Source organism: Pararge aegeria, chromosome 3 (genome assembly GCF_905163445.1).
Source record: "Pararge aegeria chromosome 3, ilParAegt1.1, whole genome shotgun sequence".
Lineage (NCBI taxonomy): Eukaryota > Metazoa > Arthropoda > Insecta > Lepidoptera > Nymphalidae > Pararge > Pararge aegeria.
In genome coordinates, this window is record NC_053182.1 from 5,428,715 (window position 1) to 5,443,997 (window position 15,283).

Below are 15,283 nucleotides of genomic sequence, written 5' to 3' on the forward strand. Positions count from 1 at the left end.
CCCTACCGAACAATTACATGCGACTTTGTCCGCACAGAATTTTTGTTTTTTCGTTTCCATCGTTATTAATTACTATATACCCACAACAAATTTATCGTTAACTGTAAAACGATATTGGAATCTAAAGATTTTCTTGCCGGCTACTTCTTGGTAGAAACTGCCTTTCGAACCGGTGGAATCACTAGAAACAGACTTAATTAACGTTTCGAAAGTGCTAATAAAGCAGGCCTACTTGAAATAAATACATTTTGAATTTTCAAAACTCATTTTTCTACCTAAATGTAAAAGTAATCAACTTACATCGTTTTATTCTTCGTAAGTTCTGCGACGTACGACGTAAGTGGGATAGCTAACGTTGCGTAAATAAGTTCTGCAACGTTAGCTATCCCAGTCTGTTATCGGTAGTTTCTAAGTCACGACTTCATTCTTCTACTGAAACTTCTAGGTAAAGAACCTTTATTTTGCCCATCATAATGGTCTGAAGTCTAAGAATATGCCCCAGATGTTTACCGATTCGTCATAGTTCTTGAACAGAGATGACATATACATTTTACTAAGGGGTTTCAAAACCAAAACAAAAATAGGCCCTAGTATTTATCACATTCACGTTTAATTTTCCTATATAAAAATCGTTGAACGTCTAAAATTAAGTGAATATATAAATTGGAATCAATAGAGTAGACAGCACGTCGTCGATACTTAGATCCGCTTTAGAGCATTTAAAAATTTAAATAAAAGGTCACTCCATCGGATGTCGGCTTGGACTTTCAATTTTTTGTTATGTAATGCGATGTTGATTTTGTGTATCCTTGTATTTAATACGATTTTTAAATACCTTAATCGTCGTTTTTATTTATGATTGATTTTGATCTTTAAATGATATCCCATTTGCATGATATTTTAGGTACGTATTTTAGTTTCGTCGACCTCTGTGGCGCAGTGGGCTTTTAACTGAGAGATCCGGGTTTATACCGTAGGTTTTACCTACGTAGGTTGTTAATGCCCGTTTTTACTAAACATAGGGAACGCCTAAATCGCTTGGCTGCACGGCTTCGCGGTATGGTGATAACTGGCCACGGCTGAAACCTCCCACTAGACCAAACCAGATAAAGTTCAGAAATTATAAATTCCTTACCTGCCGGGGGTCGAACTCGAGACCGTCTTCTCATAAGACCCCAGCTCTCACTACTACGCCAGAGAGGTCGTCACATGGTTCGGATATTGATAATAAAACAAACAACAATTATTATATTCCTGAGTTGTAATTTGAGTTCAACAACTTAATAGCATGACAATACTTTAGGTATTGAAACAATAACCCGGATCAAAGAACTGAGCGTTGAGGCCGGCAGATGCTTCGGGCGCGGAACCGCGCAGCATCCATAATTTATGAGATAGGCGTGCGCACAAAAACGATACATCCGCGATATTTCGTCCAACCTACCGATTAAGTTCTCATTTAACTGCCATTCAAATTGATAATAATTTGCTGTATTTATAAACTGTAAACAGTGCAAAAAAACATGCAATTGAGTGCATATATACATATTCATACAGTTTTTTATAACTTTTTAAAGTTATGGTAAGTAGAAACATATCTATTTTTAAACTACTTTCTTCAAAAAAGAGGTGGTTATTGATTCGGATATTTTTTTTAATTTATCCGACGGGAGGTTGAACGGGTTTACTCTAAAATGGACCCATTTAAAGTATATAGATCTGATGAAGAGTTCCGGAGATAGGTACACAACGGAACTCTTCAAAAAGTGATATCAGATAAACCGCAATTGCTGTTTTCGCTTAAATACTTATTGTATACAATACATAATACTCACATCGAACATCACGCCGTCATTTATATACGGATTGCAAAATTCATTTTTCGTTTGAAATAGGTTTATTCCGAAATGGACGAATTTAAATGATATAGATCTGATGAAGAGTTCCGCAGGTGGAAAAGGAGGAAGAGGTCCACAGAACTCTTCAAAAACTCTTCAAAAATTTGTAGCACATAGATTTATGAGTAAGTATATCTACGTTAGTTGGTATTATGACAAGTATTTTAGAGCTAATATTCATATTACCCAAAAAGTATTTTTGGATTGTTTAAATTTTTAAATAACTATGGACCTAGTATTGTTTATGTTTTACTTGGCACCGGCTTCAAAATGTAGCAGTTAACCGGTGAAATCTTTGAAACAAATATATTATTGCAATGGCTGCTTGTCATGCATATGATAAAGTAGTAGGTAATAACTACCTAACTAATACAGGACACCGTTTACGACAACTTTGTTTGTTCCATAAATCACTTATAATTGCCATTAAACTAAAGCCACGTGTACTTTTAAAATACCAAGTTAAATATATTATGTTATGGTATCTTTCCTCATTCAACTAATTTATACGACCGTTTTATCAACAAATTGATCCGACAAATTAATTTCTTGCAATACTTAGGTTTTTTTTTTTTGTAATATGTAAAAGATAAAAATAGTTAGTGGGTTATCCTTGGAAGATAAACATTTAACAGTTTTTTTTAAGATATACAGTTCCGTACTACATTAACTTGATCTATCTCGTAAGTTCAGCCAGCGCTTGCAATGTCATCATCATCATATCAACCCATTGCCGGCCCAACATGGCACGAGTTTCCTCCCACAGTTAGAAGAAGTTAAAACCGAAGTCCACGCTGGCTTAGTGCAGATTGGTGGACAATGTAAGTGAACAAAATTTACATTAAAATCTATGAATTTCCTGGTTTTTCTTTCTTGTAATATATATATACTTCATGTAAAACTTTCTGTTCAATGAAGTATTCAATGTATCTATTGCTAAAAACCGTTGCGTATTTTAAAATATCTCATGGTATAAACGGCGGAAACTACTTTGTTCATAGATGTAGAGGTATTTGAAAAGAGCGAACGAGTTTCTTGTTTCTTCTCGGTAGAATTTGCCTTAAGAAAAGGTGGTAGAGTCACTACAAACAGACATACTATGTGTTTCAAAAGTGCTTTTATATAATATAACCCATTCTACCTGAGAAGGATGGCAATCGCATTACTTAAATGCATATATATGGAAACGAGATCCTATATCTTAGTTTGAAACAAGAGATTGTCAATTACGCTGTCTCCCACATCGCGACATTATACTCACCTATTGATAATAACAATAGCCATGATTGGGCATCACGTGATACGTGAGTTTAATGACCTTGTAACTAGACTGATCCGGTCCGCATATTAGTTGCATGTATGCAATTTATTTAGAACCACATGCTAACTTGATTGTATTGACTGCTGTGTCGGGGCCGTTTTTAATATTAAACTTTTGATACATAGGAATTATACTGGTACATCGTCCGCGTTTTTTTTGGTTTCCTAAGACTGCCTCTGGAACTGCATAGAAAATATGTATGTTCCACTCCACATTATTAGCTTAAACATATTTAGACAGATAAATATTTAGCTTTTGAGCAGTGCTTTACTCGAATAAAAAAAATTATAGGTCCATCTTCAGAATGCAAGCTAGATGTACCGAATGTGCCAAACTTCATCAAGATTGGTGCAGTGACTGAGCCGAACAGAGGTAGCAAACAAAAAAATAAACGGAATGGTAAACACCAGTATACAAAATTGATTATATTTATCTCATATTTTAACTGTCGCAATAATTAGAAGCACATTGGTCTCGGAAAAAAATGGATTGAAAACATTTGCATGGAAAGTTACCGCTTGACCACTGAAGCAAAAAATCCTTTAAGGAATATTGGCAAAAAAATATTTGCATTTTCGGAAATATTTCCACGTCGTCATCGTCCTGATTGCTTTGTTTTCGAGTGCCGGTGAAGTTTACCCACACTACTTGAGTAGGTATTGAGGATTTCCCACGTTTGGTATTTCCATCGAAACTACGAAATATCAATATCATTTAGGTAAATCAATTTAGTGCCTACTTGATGAGATACAGATACTACTTATAGTCATCATTATCATATCTACGAGCGTCCGCTGCTAGGCACAGGTTTCCTCACTCATATTTCCCCATCATATCTGTAGGTACCGCGGGTGTTGGACTTTTAGCGATAATTATTATAATTTAACCATTTCTATTATTAAAACTATTATTATTTTAACGATTACTATATAAATAAATAAGTAATGAGTAATAATATTTAAAAATAACCGGTCCAAACGACTTAACGTGCTCTCCGGCGGGAGTGGAAGGGACGATAGCATTGTGGTAGACTTTAGCCGTCCTTTCCGGAGATCCGAGTTCGATCCCCGACATGGAACTCTTAACTTTTCGTAGTTATGTGCTTTCTAAGTTTTATATAAATATATTGTTATGATATAGTTGTAATATAATGGCTTTATCGGCGGAGTAAAACAGTGAAATGTAAACACATGGATAAAGAATATATCTTTTTTTTACACTTTTTTTTTCTAATGTCCGTAATGAAAACATGGTTTACCATAAGACAGGTTAGAAAAAATAGAGTGGGTAGAGAAACAATATGTTCGAATATAAAGGCCCCCTTAAAATGATAAGCCATTCCTCACGGATGTTGAAGGCTGTAGTAGGTAATCGAGGTGCAAAATAATGATCGACCGATAAGAGATAATTGCGACAACTTCCACCCGTAGAGGACGGCCCACCGCGACTCGACACCTAAATTAAATTCCTAACATTGCCAATGTCGAATGAAAACGAGATGTTCGAGCAAGACTCAAGGCAATCTTCTTCTTCTCTCTGAGCCATTTTCCGCACGTATTAAGCAGTTCGCGTGTTCGAAAAGTATAAAAACTTTTCCCGTAGAGCTCAGGCTCGTTACAAAAGCAATCTGGGTGCAGGCCACCCAGATTGCATAAAACCATTAAAGGTAGTAAGTATTCATCCATACCTACTATAAAATTTTCTGGCCATGTTCTAGCCAACAACAATACAAAAGACTTTGAGGTTGCTGAAGTTTTTAGGGACCCTAACGTTATTAATGACCACTTCCTTAACGTGCCTGTCTGCGACGATGTGCCTGAATCCCTTTTTTATACTATCAAAATAATCGATGTGATTTAATCTTTGAATTAAAACCGGTTACAGAAATTGAAGTCGCTAAGATTATTAAATCTATCAAGAGTAATGCTACGGGAGTGGATGGCATCTCTTTGGATATGATTCTGTTAACGCTGCCATCCACACTAGGTATAATAACACAAATCATAAATCGTTCTATCAGCACAGGGACTTTCCCACAGATATGGAAGTCAGCAGTGGTCAAACCACTACCTAAAAAATCAAATGTTCAAGAACTAAAAGACTTACGACCAATTAGTATTCTCCCGTGCCTCTCAAAGATTCTTGAAAAAGTCGTATGTGCTCAATTATCATTTTACCTCGAAAGCAATAATTTTCTACCAAATAAGCAATCCGGTTTCAGAAAGTTTCGAAGTACAACCACCGCTCTAATTGACGTTGTGGATAATATGTTGGCTTCACAGGATTTGAGTGAAGTTACAGTGCTAACCTTATTAGATTTTTCACGTGCATTTGATACAATTAATATTGCCCTCTTAATTGCAAAACTCACGTTTTACGGGTTTTCCCCAAATTCGATTAAGTGGTTCACGAGTTACCTCAGTAAGCGGAGCCAGCACGTAGAACTGCGTGATTCTACAGGATGGACAGTTTCTTCGGAGCAGAAGTTCCTGTCCAGAGGAGTACCACAAGGCTCAATCCTAGGTCCTATCCTTTTTATATTATACACTGCAGATATAGTAAATAGCATAAAAAATTGTAATTATCATATGTACGCAGACGACATCCAATTGTATATCTCTTTTAAACCAGGTCTTCACAGTGAAGCAATTAATAAATTAAATATTGATCTCACCAGTATAGCAGATTGGGCTCATATGAACCAGTTAGTCCTAAATCCTACCAAATCCAAATATATGTTGCTTGGATCACGCCAAGCAATAGCAAAAGTATCGCCCAACGATTATGCAGTACGTGTTAAAAATGAAACATTACAGTACACTAATGAGGCCAGAAATCTGGGAGTACTAATGGATAGTGAACTTCGTTTTGAGAACCACATCCTTGAAAATGCGCGCAGCTGCTTCTACAGGTTAAGAACACTATACCGGGTGCGGAAATACCTAAGCGTAGATGTGCGTGTTAAGGTATGTGAGATTTTAATACTCTCGAAGCTTAACTATGCTGATGCACTGTACGGACCACGACTGCTTGTTCGCACTCAGCGTCTGATACAACGCGTTCAGAACGCCTGTGCTCGGTTCTGTTTTCATATTCCACCTAGAACGCATACCTCACCGTTTATTAACGACGCCAAATTACTTAATATGAAAACAAGGGGGGATTTGCATTTAGCTTCATTACTTTTCGGAGTATTAAAGTTTCAGCAGCCTGTCTATTTATATGATAAATACGCGTGGCTGAAAAGTTTGGATACAAGGTCAAATCGCACATGGACCCTTAAAATGCCGCGACATTTTAAGGCTGCTTTTCGTGGTAGTTTTAAATTCGCGGCTACTAAATGTTGGAACGACCTACCTCCGCCATTAAGAGATATTAGCATGTCTAAACTCTCTTTTAAAAAGAAATTAAGAGAATATCTTTTCCAACAACAAAATATTTGAACAAGGGTGCCTAAGTGTGTTTATTATTTTTATTTTTATTTTTTATTATTATTATTTTTTATTTTTTTTATCGGTTCGATCGTAACAAAATATTATATATGTATACAAATCTTTTATATTATTTTTTATTTATTATTACACTTCTTATTTTTTAATTTTATATTACTTTTAAATTGTATTATTGTACCCATAGTTTTTAAGCGTCGCTCTGACAGTGCCTACCGTCCAAACGTCACGTCTGGCTTCACGGAAGATCAGCGCTGTGTCTTAACAGGCACTGCAAACATGCTGAGTGAAGACCATTTTGGGATCACACCGTTCCTATAATAATTGTTGTGTAGACTATTAAGTTGTATTTTAATTCTAGTGTGTGTATATCCAAATAAAGTTTTTCTTTCTTTCTTTCTAAAATCTAAAGAGTTTGTTTTAACATGCCTAGAATCTGCTTCGCAGCGTGGAGGAGCTGAGATGAAGATCCCACTCGTATTCTCTTAGGAGAATATGAGCTACATCCTCCAGCATATTGGCATATGCTGAGTGGGACAAGAATATCTGAAAGTTGTAATAAAATCAACTTGAATCATTACCGAAAACTGTATTAAAGAGAGTTTAGCACGCACAGACAGACCAACTCGAGGCGGTGACTTCGTTAAACAATAATCAATATTGATAAAATCGTTGAGTTATGAAGTAGCCATCATCTTGAGACTGCCAATACTGAAATTGTTGGAGATTAAGATTGATAAGGATTTCTGAGAGAATCTGCCTCAATACCCGGTATTTATTACGTTTTGACGCGAACTTTTTATATTAATTTCCCACGGATGCGATGATAGAATGGTAATTGAGCGATTGTAGTTAGAATAATGAAACAATAATGGAAGCCTTGTTAACAAGACTGACATTGGATTAGTTTAATTGTTATCCTACTGAACAGAAGGGGCGATAGAATTTGAATGGCTTTCCCAAACAAGTTTTGATATTGCTTATATACTGACATATCTATTTTATGCATAGTCGATTCAATAAGGGAAATAAATAGAATAAAAATAGGCAGCTATTTAATCCAGAGTTATTTCTGTCATGAAAAACTGTTGCCTTCGTTCAGCGATAGAAAGAAAATAAATTTTCTCATGAGCGTTACATAAGGTAAAGGTCAAGGTCATCGCTACGACCGCGGTCGTTTTCGCTCAAGCGGCGTCACAAAACAAGGCGTGTCTAGATTCCTAACTCGAAGGCTGCATCCGGGCAGCAGGGATCAAGTTACGGCGGGAGCGTGCGAATGTCAAGGAACCCTATCCGCGCTGCGTCACTCAGTCGCTGCCGACATGTCTGCGTGCGCGCTCGTCCGCGTCAGCCGCCGCGCGCTTGCGTCTACCGCACTCGTCGCCGTCGCCGCCTCTTCTTTACTCGCAGTTGCAAGTAAGTGCAGCCGTCATAAATATTTATTATGACAGCGATTCCCTGTTCCGTTATTGCAGTTTAAGTTTTAATTACAATCTCGATTAGCGAGCAGAAAAACAACGCTACACCAGGATACACTTTTTTAGTGCCCACACAATTCAATAAATGAATGCGTCCGTTGAAAAATACCTAATATGCTAACATTAAATAATGTATTTTTATTGTGCAGGTGGACACGATATCACGTGCAATAAGGACGGGCTCTACGCCGACTTCGATACGGAGTGCCAGGAATATGTGCGCTGCTCGGCCGGCGTAGCAAAGGGACGCTACGCGTGTCCCGCGGGACGCGTGTTCAGTGATGTAGCAGGAGCATGCGTCCCGCGCCGCGGTCAGCCCTGTGCCCGTCGCGTATGCGCCGCTGGTGATACGTTGGCCTATGCTACACCTGGGACTGCGTGCCGACACTACTACCGCTGCGATAACGGCACGGCCGTCGACCACGCTTGCCCGTCGGGATCCTGGTTCGACCTAGCTAGGCAAGCGTGCTCCCGAGGTGCCGGAACCTGCTATGAGCCAGTGTGTGCAGGACTCCCAGATGGGAAATATCCGGACTCTTCGCATGAATGCCGACGTACTCTGCAGTGCCGCGGATCAGAATTACGTGCGGTAACGACGTGTGGCGGGGCGTGCGTGAGCACCTGCCCACCGCCACGCTCCGCCGCTGTGCCTCTGCCAGCTGGAGATGCTGACTTCTGCTCAGACGAAGCGTGCTCCTCATTGTGCCAACACGCACCAGACGGTGCATACGCAGACCGTTCCACCGGCTGCCGGGAATACTTCGTCTGTGAATCACATCGCGTTATCCGACGGGGCGTGTGCGATCCTGCTCTGCTGTTTTCGGGAAGTGGTTGCGAGCCGGCTGCGGGGACTTACTGCCCGCCTCCTGCGCGAAGTCCCTGCTTCAACCGACAAGACGGACTCTATAGAGACTGGCGCGACTGCTCGACGTGGTTCGAATGTCGTCGGGAAAGAGTGACAGCACGAGGCGTGTGCGAGTTAGGTTTCGTGTTCGATGGCGTCGGATGTGTTCCTAGAAAGTCCTACTACTGCGAAGGTCCCGATCCGTCCGCAGAATGCGAGGGTATGCCGAGCGGAACTTATCAGGACCTCGATTCGAATTGCACACGGTATTTCCATTGCGAGGGCACTTTACGCACGAGTCTGGCGTGCCCGGTCGGACAGGTGTTCGACGGTACGAGATGTACGCCGACTTTTCAATATCTATGCCCCAGTTTGGAGCGGGACTCGTGCTACGGGCGAAAAGATGGACGCTATCGAGCTACAGATGCTGGTTGTCGCGGTTTTTACTCGTGCATCGATGGAAAGAAAGCAGTGTACGCGTGTCCCGCGGGCCGGGTGTTCGACGGCGAGATGTGCGTCTTAACGCATCCCGCCGTGTGTCCTCGCGATGACTACACCTGCTCGGGATTATCTGACGGTTATCACGCAGAGCTGAAGTCAAATTGCCACAGGTACAAAACCCTTTATTTTAAGATCTATTAATTTAACAGTAACCTAGTGTCCAAAATAACTTGCCTTCTATGAGAAATAATTACACCGTTAGTTATTAAAGCTTTTACTTACCTATTTAAGTTATCTCACTGCTTTGTCATTTCATAAAACGCTGAATCAATTTTAATGATATGTAGGTGTATCTCCCAAATTTGAAATCATATACGTAGGTACCTAGAAGTAAAAAAACAGAAAAACTAGGATATAAATGTTACTAATAACTAGATATTAAATTATTTACTAAACAACTGCACTGATTACGAATGATATTACTTTGCACATTCAAGGGTCAGGTACTTACTCCGTTTTTAATAATTCTAATTAACCTTTAATAGAAACGGATCGAAATGATAACTAAATCCTGTTTTGTAATTGTGTTTTAAAACTATGACACATAAGAATTTCTTTGTACCTCTGAGATGTAAACTTTAATTACGTTACTTATGTGTTAGAAACTTCACGCCCGTTTTCACTAAACCTTTGGCAATGCCGAATGATTTAGGAAAAACCATTCCACCAAACTTTAGGGGAATAGTAGGAATCTTCTAAGATTTTTCTCGTAACTAGGCATTCGTTGTCGTAGCCCGATTCGTTGGTCGGAAAAAATCCGCACTGCTCTCAAACCAAAGTGCATATTGCTTTACACGTTGCTTAAAGCTGAGTCAAATGGCACAAAATCGTCCGAATTGTTGTAAGAGGAAGGGGTCACGACTTCACGAGCAATGAGCAACACGACGTAGAGAGATCTAGGCATTGCCTGCTTCGGAGTTGTAAAAACGGGCATAAATCTTTTTATACATGTTATAGGTACTTTTACTGCGAGGGCGGCGACAAACTGGCAACGCTTTCCTGCCTCGCGGGCAAAATATTCGACGGCCATGCATGCGTGGAACCTATGCATCACATATGCGGTGCTCCCAGACGTAACAGCATAGAACACGGCGGGAGGTACTGTGAGAGAGACGGTTTTTACGTGCAACTGGGAACCGAGTGCAGACATTACTACTTCTGTGTGTCCGGTGTTCGAACATTCCTGACCTGTCCCGCGGAACAGGTGTTCAACGGCCAAGTGTGCGTGCATAAAGAACAGTACACATGTCCGGGCTGAGTCCGAGATAACGGACGCTGACTAACGCTAAAGCCGGTTGAACTGGCATATGCTGCATGATTCATTGACCGAGGCCACTGAGGACTGTGGAGACACGATGTACCTGACTGTAAAGGCTGACCATGGCAACATGTCATTGGCATTTGTATAACTTGTTTTTTTAATGAACGTGAAATAGTTTTTAACGAATTTCCGATGTGGAATATGCTATGTGAGCAAATGTGTTAACAGGGACCGAATTAGGAAAATCTATCCTTTCAATTCCGTTACTTTTTTTTTTTGGTCATTAGGCATCAGTCATCAATTTTCATATTTTATAACCGGCCCACTACTAGATATATGCCTCCTCTCAGAATGGCCGTAGTCAACCACACTGGCGTAGTGCAGATTGGTAGACTTCACACACCTTTGAGGACGTAATGGAGAACTCTCAGGCATGCCGTTTTCCTCACGATATTTTCCTTCTACGCAAAAGAAAGTGATATGTAAAATTTTACATATCACTTGCTTTTGCGCAGTACGCGCGTGCTAAAAAAATATAGAGAATGGAAGGCCCAGGTATTCAGATATTCACTTCAATACCAACAATGTTCAGGATGGCACTTAAGATCTTTCATTAATTAACAGTATTATTGAAGCTAAATACCTAGTTTCTTAGCAGTAATCATTTATTCTCTTGACTATTATTCTTCCTTCCTATTAAAGTATTCATTTTATAAAAGAAATCTTTAAAGCCCACCAACCTGCTTTAGAGCAGTGTTGTGGGTCTGTACTCTATAAACCTGACTTCCTAAGGAGTGAAATAAAACAACTGGACTGACTCTTATACTGTATATTAAGCTTCTCTATAATTCATATTACTTGTAACCTTCAAATGACTCTACTACCAGTTCGGAATGCTGTCTTCGGCAGAGAAGACCACTGGCAAGAAACTCTACCGTTGCTCTTTTATTCAATCAATTAAAACAAGACTTATAAACACAATTACAACATTATCATATGTTATAACGCTAGGCCCTTTGATACAAGACATATAAGACAGGTCAAACATAACTACTATGATCACTTATAACATCAGGACTTTTGGAACAAGTTGTTTGTATAGAGCAACCTCTGCTACATACGCTATCTGTATAAAATAATGCTAGGGCTCCATATATTATACCTGAATAACCCAAAGGATATAAGAGATATACTTATCTGATGCCACATCAGGTACCAACATAGTACCAACAACTTATCTCAACTCCATCACCAATACATACGACTCTTGTTTCGTCACAACAATATTTCCTTCAGTATATCGTTTCCATTATAAATCATCTATTCCCAATTTGTAACGTTCTATCCACAATACTTTACTTAATCTCCTTTTCTCAATTAATTAATTTAAATCCGTCCTCACTTTTTCTTTGCCGCCAATCTAACTTGTCAAACCCGCGTCTCCCGCCATAGATCCTATACTTTTATTTGACAGTTTACTAAAGTCCATTATTCTATTTTCAATACATTATCAATGAGTATACAAACTATTATTTGTTGATATATTTAATATAATCATCGGGTTTATCATAGATAAAGTGCTGTAATTCCCTATTTCCTAACACGGCCATTCTGACAAGTACTTCGTTCTCGAAGTACATAGGGTTATTCTTTTTAGGTATATGTATTGTATCATAAGTCTTTAGGTTCAAAGAACATCCTTATAAATACATCATCTTATGTACACCTCTATAAAATTAGTTCATGGTATATAAGCATAAAAAATCATCAAATCAGTTACATTCTGTATACACTTTTATCAATAAACTGTAAACAATATTTTATCAAAAGATAGGCATAATCATAACATTTTATAATTAAAGTGAAAGAGACCAAAAAAAAATTATTTCATTAAAATTCCACACCATTTTACATATTACAACAATATAATACTTCTAATAAAGTAAAATGATTAATTTTCAACAATGTAAATCAAAAATACTCATTTTCATTTATCTTGTACATTTTAACATGTACAATCACAATCCAAATATTTCCATCTCAATATAAATCTCAAACAATTTATCCTTTTGCCTCTAGTCCAACTTTATCAAAATATCCACACAGGTAATTGTATTTCCCATAAATTCTGTCATTAACATTGTTAGTCTCATTTAGTCACAGATGCAATCGGTACAGTCTAATAGTCAATCCAATATATACCAAAACACCAACACCCACTGGTGATATCAACAACATCATCACTCTCAAGTGATATCAATAACGTCATCACCCACTGGTGATATCAACAACATCATCACTCTCAAGTGATATCAATAACATCATCACCCACTGGTGATATCAACAACATCATCACTCTCAAGTGATATCAATAACATCATCACCCACTGGTGATATTCATATTTTTTCCACTGTCCAAGTCAAGTAATATATAAGATAAATATAAATAAATTAATATAAAAACGCTAAGATGGAATTATTTCTATTAGTTTACATCTTTTTTTTTATCATCTCATCATAAAAGCCAAGGTTTATGTTTAATTGTTATTTCTATTATTCAAAGATTATTTCAATCTAAACATCAATTAAACCACCTGTTTAACAGAATATAATCTAATTATTTATAATGCAACTAATATATTTTCCTTTGCAGCAGCAACATTATTTTGTTTATACATAATTGTATTTTATTTATATCATTTTTAAGAACTTCTCTCAACATCATACTGAAAGATCTCTAACCTAACCTAACCCACAACATTTAAGCTGACTCCTAATACTTTTCTTCACACAACCCAACATATAAACTATTTCATTTAGCTATTCAGTAGTAATTTTCCCTATATGTATTGTTCTGATACATAATCATATTCTATTCTATTCTACCAACAAAATTTTTTTTTTTTTTGTTTTTTTTTTGTTTTGTTTTATGTGTATTCTTTTATAAGTTCTGAATAATTTACATAATCTCTCCTATCTCGGCTTTCCTGACAAGTACTTCGATCTCGAAGTACATAGAAAAGTTCCCAAATAAAAGTTAACAGCTCGGCTAACCTGACTAGTTAATTATTGAAAACTGAGCACACAAACATAAATTAAAAATTAACACACATTCAATTTGGCTAACCTGACTAGTTGCTTAATTTAAACTTGAAAGCTTGTATGTAATAAATAAGAATTATAAGAAAAATCTATTACACATTACGTTCGGCTAACCTGACCAGTTAATTTATTTTAACCTGGACAGACTAATAAAATAAAACCTAACATAAATTCTATTTGTCTAACCAGACTGGTTAAATAAAACTTGATAATTCAAATTTATCAAACTTATTACACATTCTGTTTGGCCAACTTGTCTTGTTGGTTTTCACAAACAAACTTAAATCAATTATATTTTGGACTTAATCATTTCAGCAAAATATACAAAGAGCCACTAGTCCATATCAGTTTCAGGTAATAAGTACTATCTTTCAAAAGTAGAAATCACAAAAAGATAAAATAAATAAAAATATCACATCAATTGGTTCCCCAAACCACATATCCTTCAATGGAATTTTACCAAGTCTGGTGCTCTGTCTCCAGAGTGTTTCTGTTTTAGCACATACCAGCTATTAGTTAGACATCATCAAAAACATCAAACCATGTACTATATCCACATTTGCCAAGATGGTTATCCATTGGTTCTTAAACAGAATTTCACCAAGCATGGTGCTTTGTCTCCAGAGTGTTTCTGTTTTAGCACATAGCAGCAAATAGTTGAGGCATCATAAAAAACATCAAACTCTTTACTATGTCCATATTTGACGGGATGGTTCTAAAAAAAGTAAATCTGCATTAGAGAAAGGCATAAATTGGACATGAATAGGATCCAACTTCTGATGCTAAAAAAAATATAGAAAATGGAAGGGCCAGGTATTCAGATATTCACTTCAATACCAACAATGTTCAGGATGGCACTTAAGATCTTTCATTAATTAACAGTATTATTGAAGCTAAATACCTAGTTTCTTAGCAGTAATCATTTATTCTCTTGACTATTATTCTTCCTTCCTATTAAAGTATTCATTTTATAAAAGAAATCTTTAAAGCCCACCAACCTGCTTTAGAGCAGTGTTGTGGGTCTGTACTCTATAAACCTGACTTCCTAAGGAGTGAAATAAAACAACTGGACTGACTCTTATACTGTATATTAAGCTTCTCTATAATTCATATTACTTGTAACCTTCAAATGACTCTACTACCAGTTCGGAATGCTGTCTTCGGCAGAGAAGACCACTGGCAAGAAACTCTACCGTTGCTCTTTTATTCAATCAATTAAAACAAGACTTATAAACACAATTACAACATTATCATATGTTATAACGCTAGGCCCTTTGATACAAGACATATAAGACAGGTCAAACATAACTACTATGATCACTTATAACATCAGGACTTTTGGAACAAGTTGTTTGTATAGAGCAACCTCTGCTACATACGCTATCTGTATAAAATAATGCTAGGGCTCCATATATTATACCTGAATAAC

The 15,283-nt window shown here is 37.4% G+C and overlaps 1 protein-coding gene across 1 annotated transcript; it reads left to right on the plus strand.

Moving 5' to 3' along the window:
• The first annotated feature begins 3,180 nt into the window (after positions 1-3,180).
• On the plus strand, positions 3,181-11,070 carry LOC120636958. The gene is made up of 7 exons (XM_039908536.1): positions 3,181-3,202; positions 3,511-3,591; positions 5,104-5,205; positions 5,818-6,130; positions 7,858-8,084; positions 8,296-9,601; positions 10,449-11,070. The coding sequence occupies exons 1-7, from the start codon at positions 3,181-3,183 to the stop codon at positions 10,747-10,749; spliced, it is 2,352 nt and encodes a 783-aa protein (XP_039764470.1). The 3' UTR covers positions 10,750-11,070.
• Positions 11,071-15,283: the final 4,213 nt, after the last annotated feature.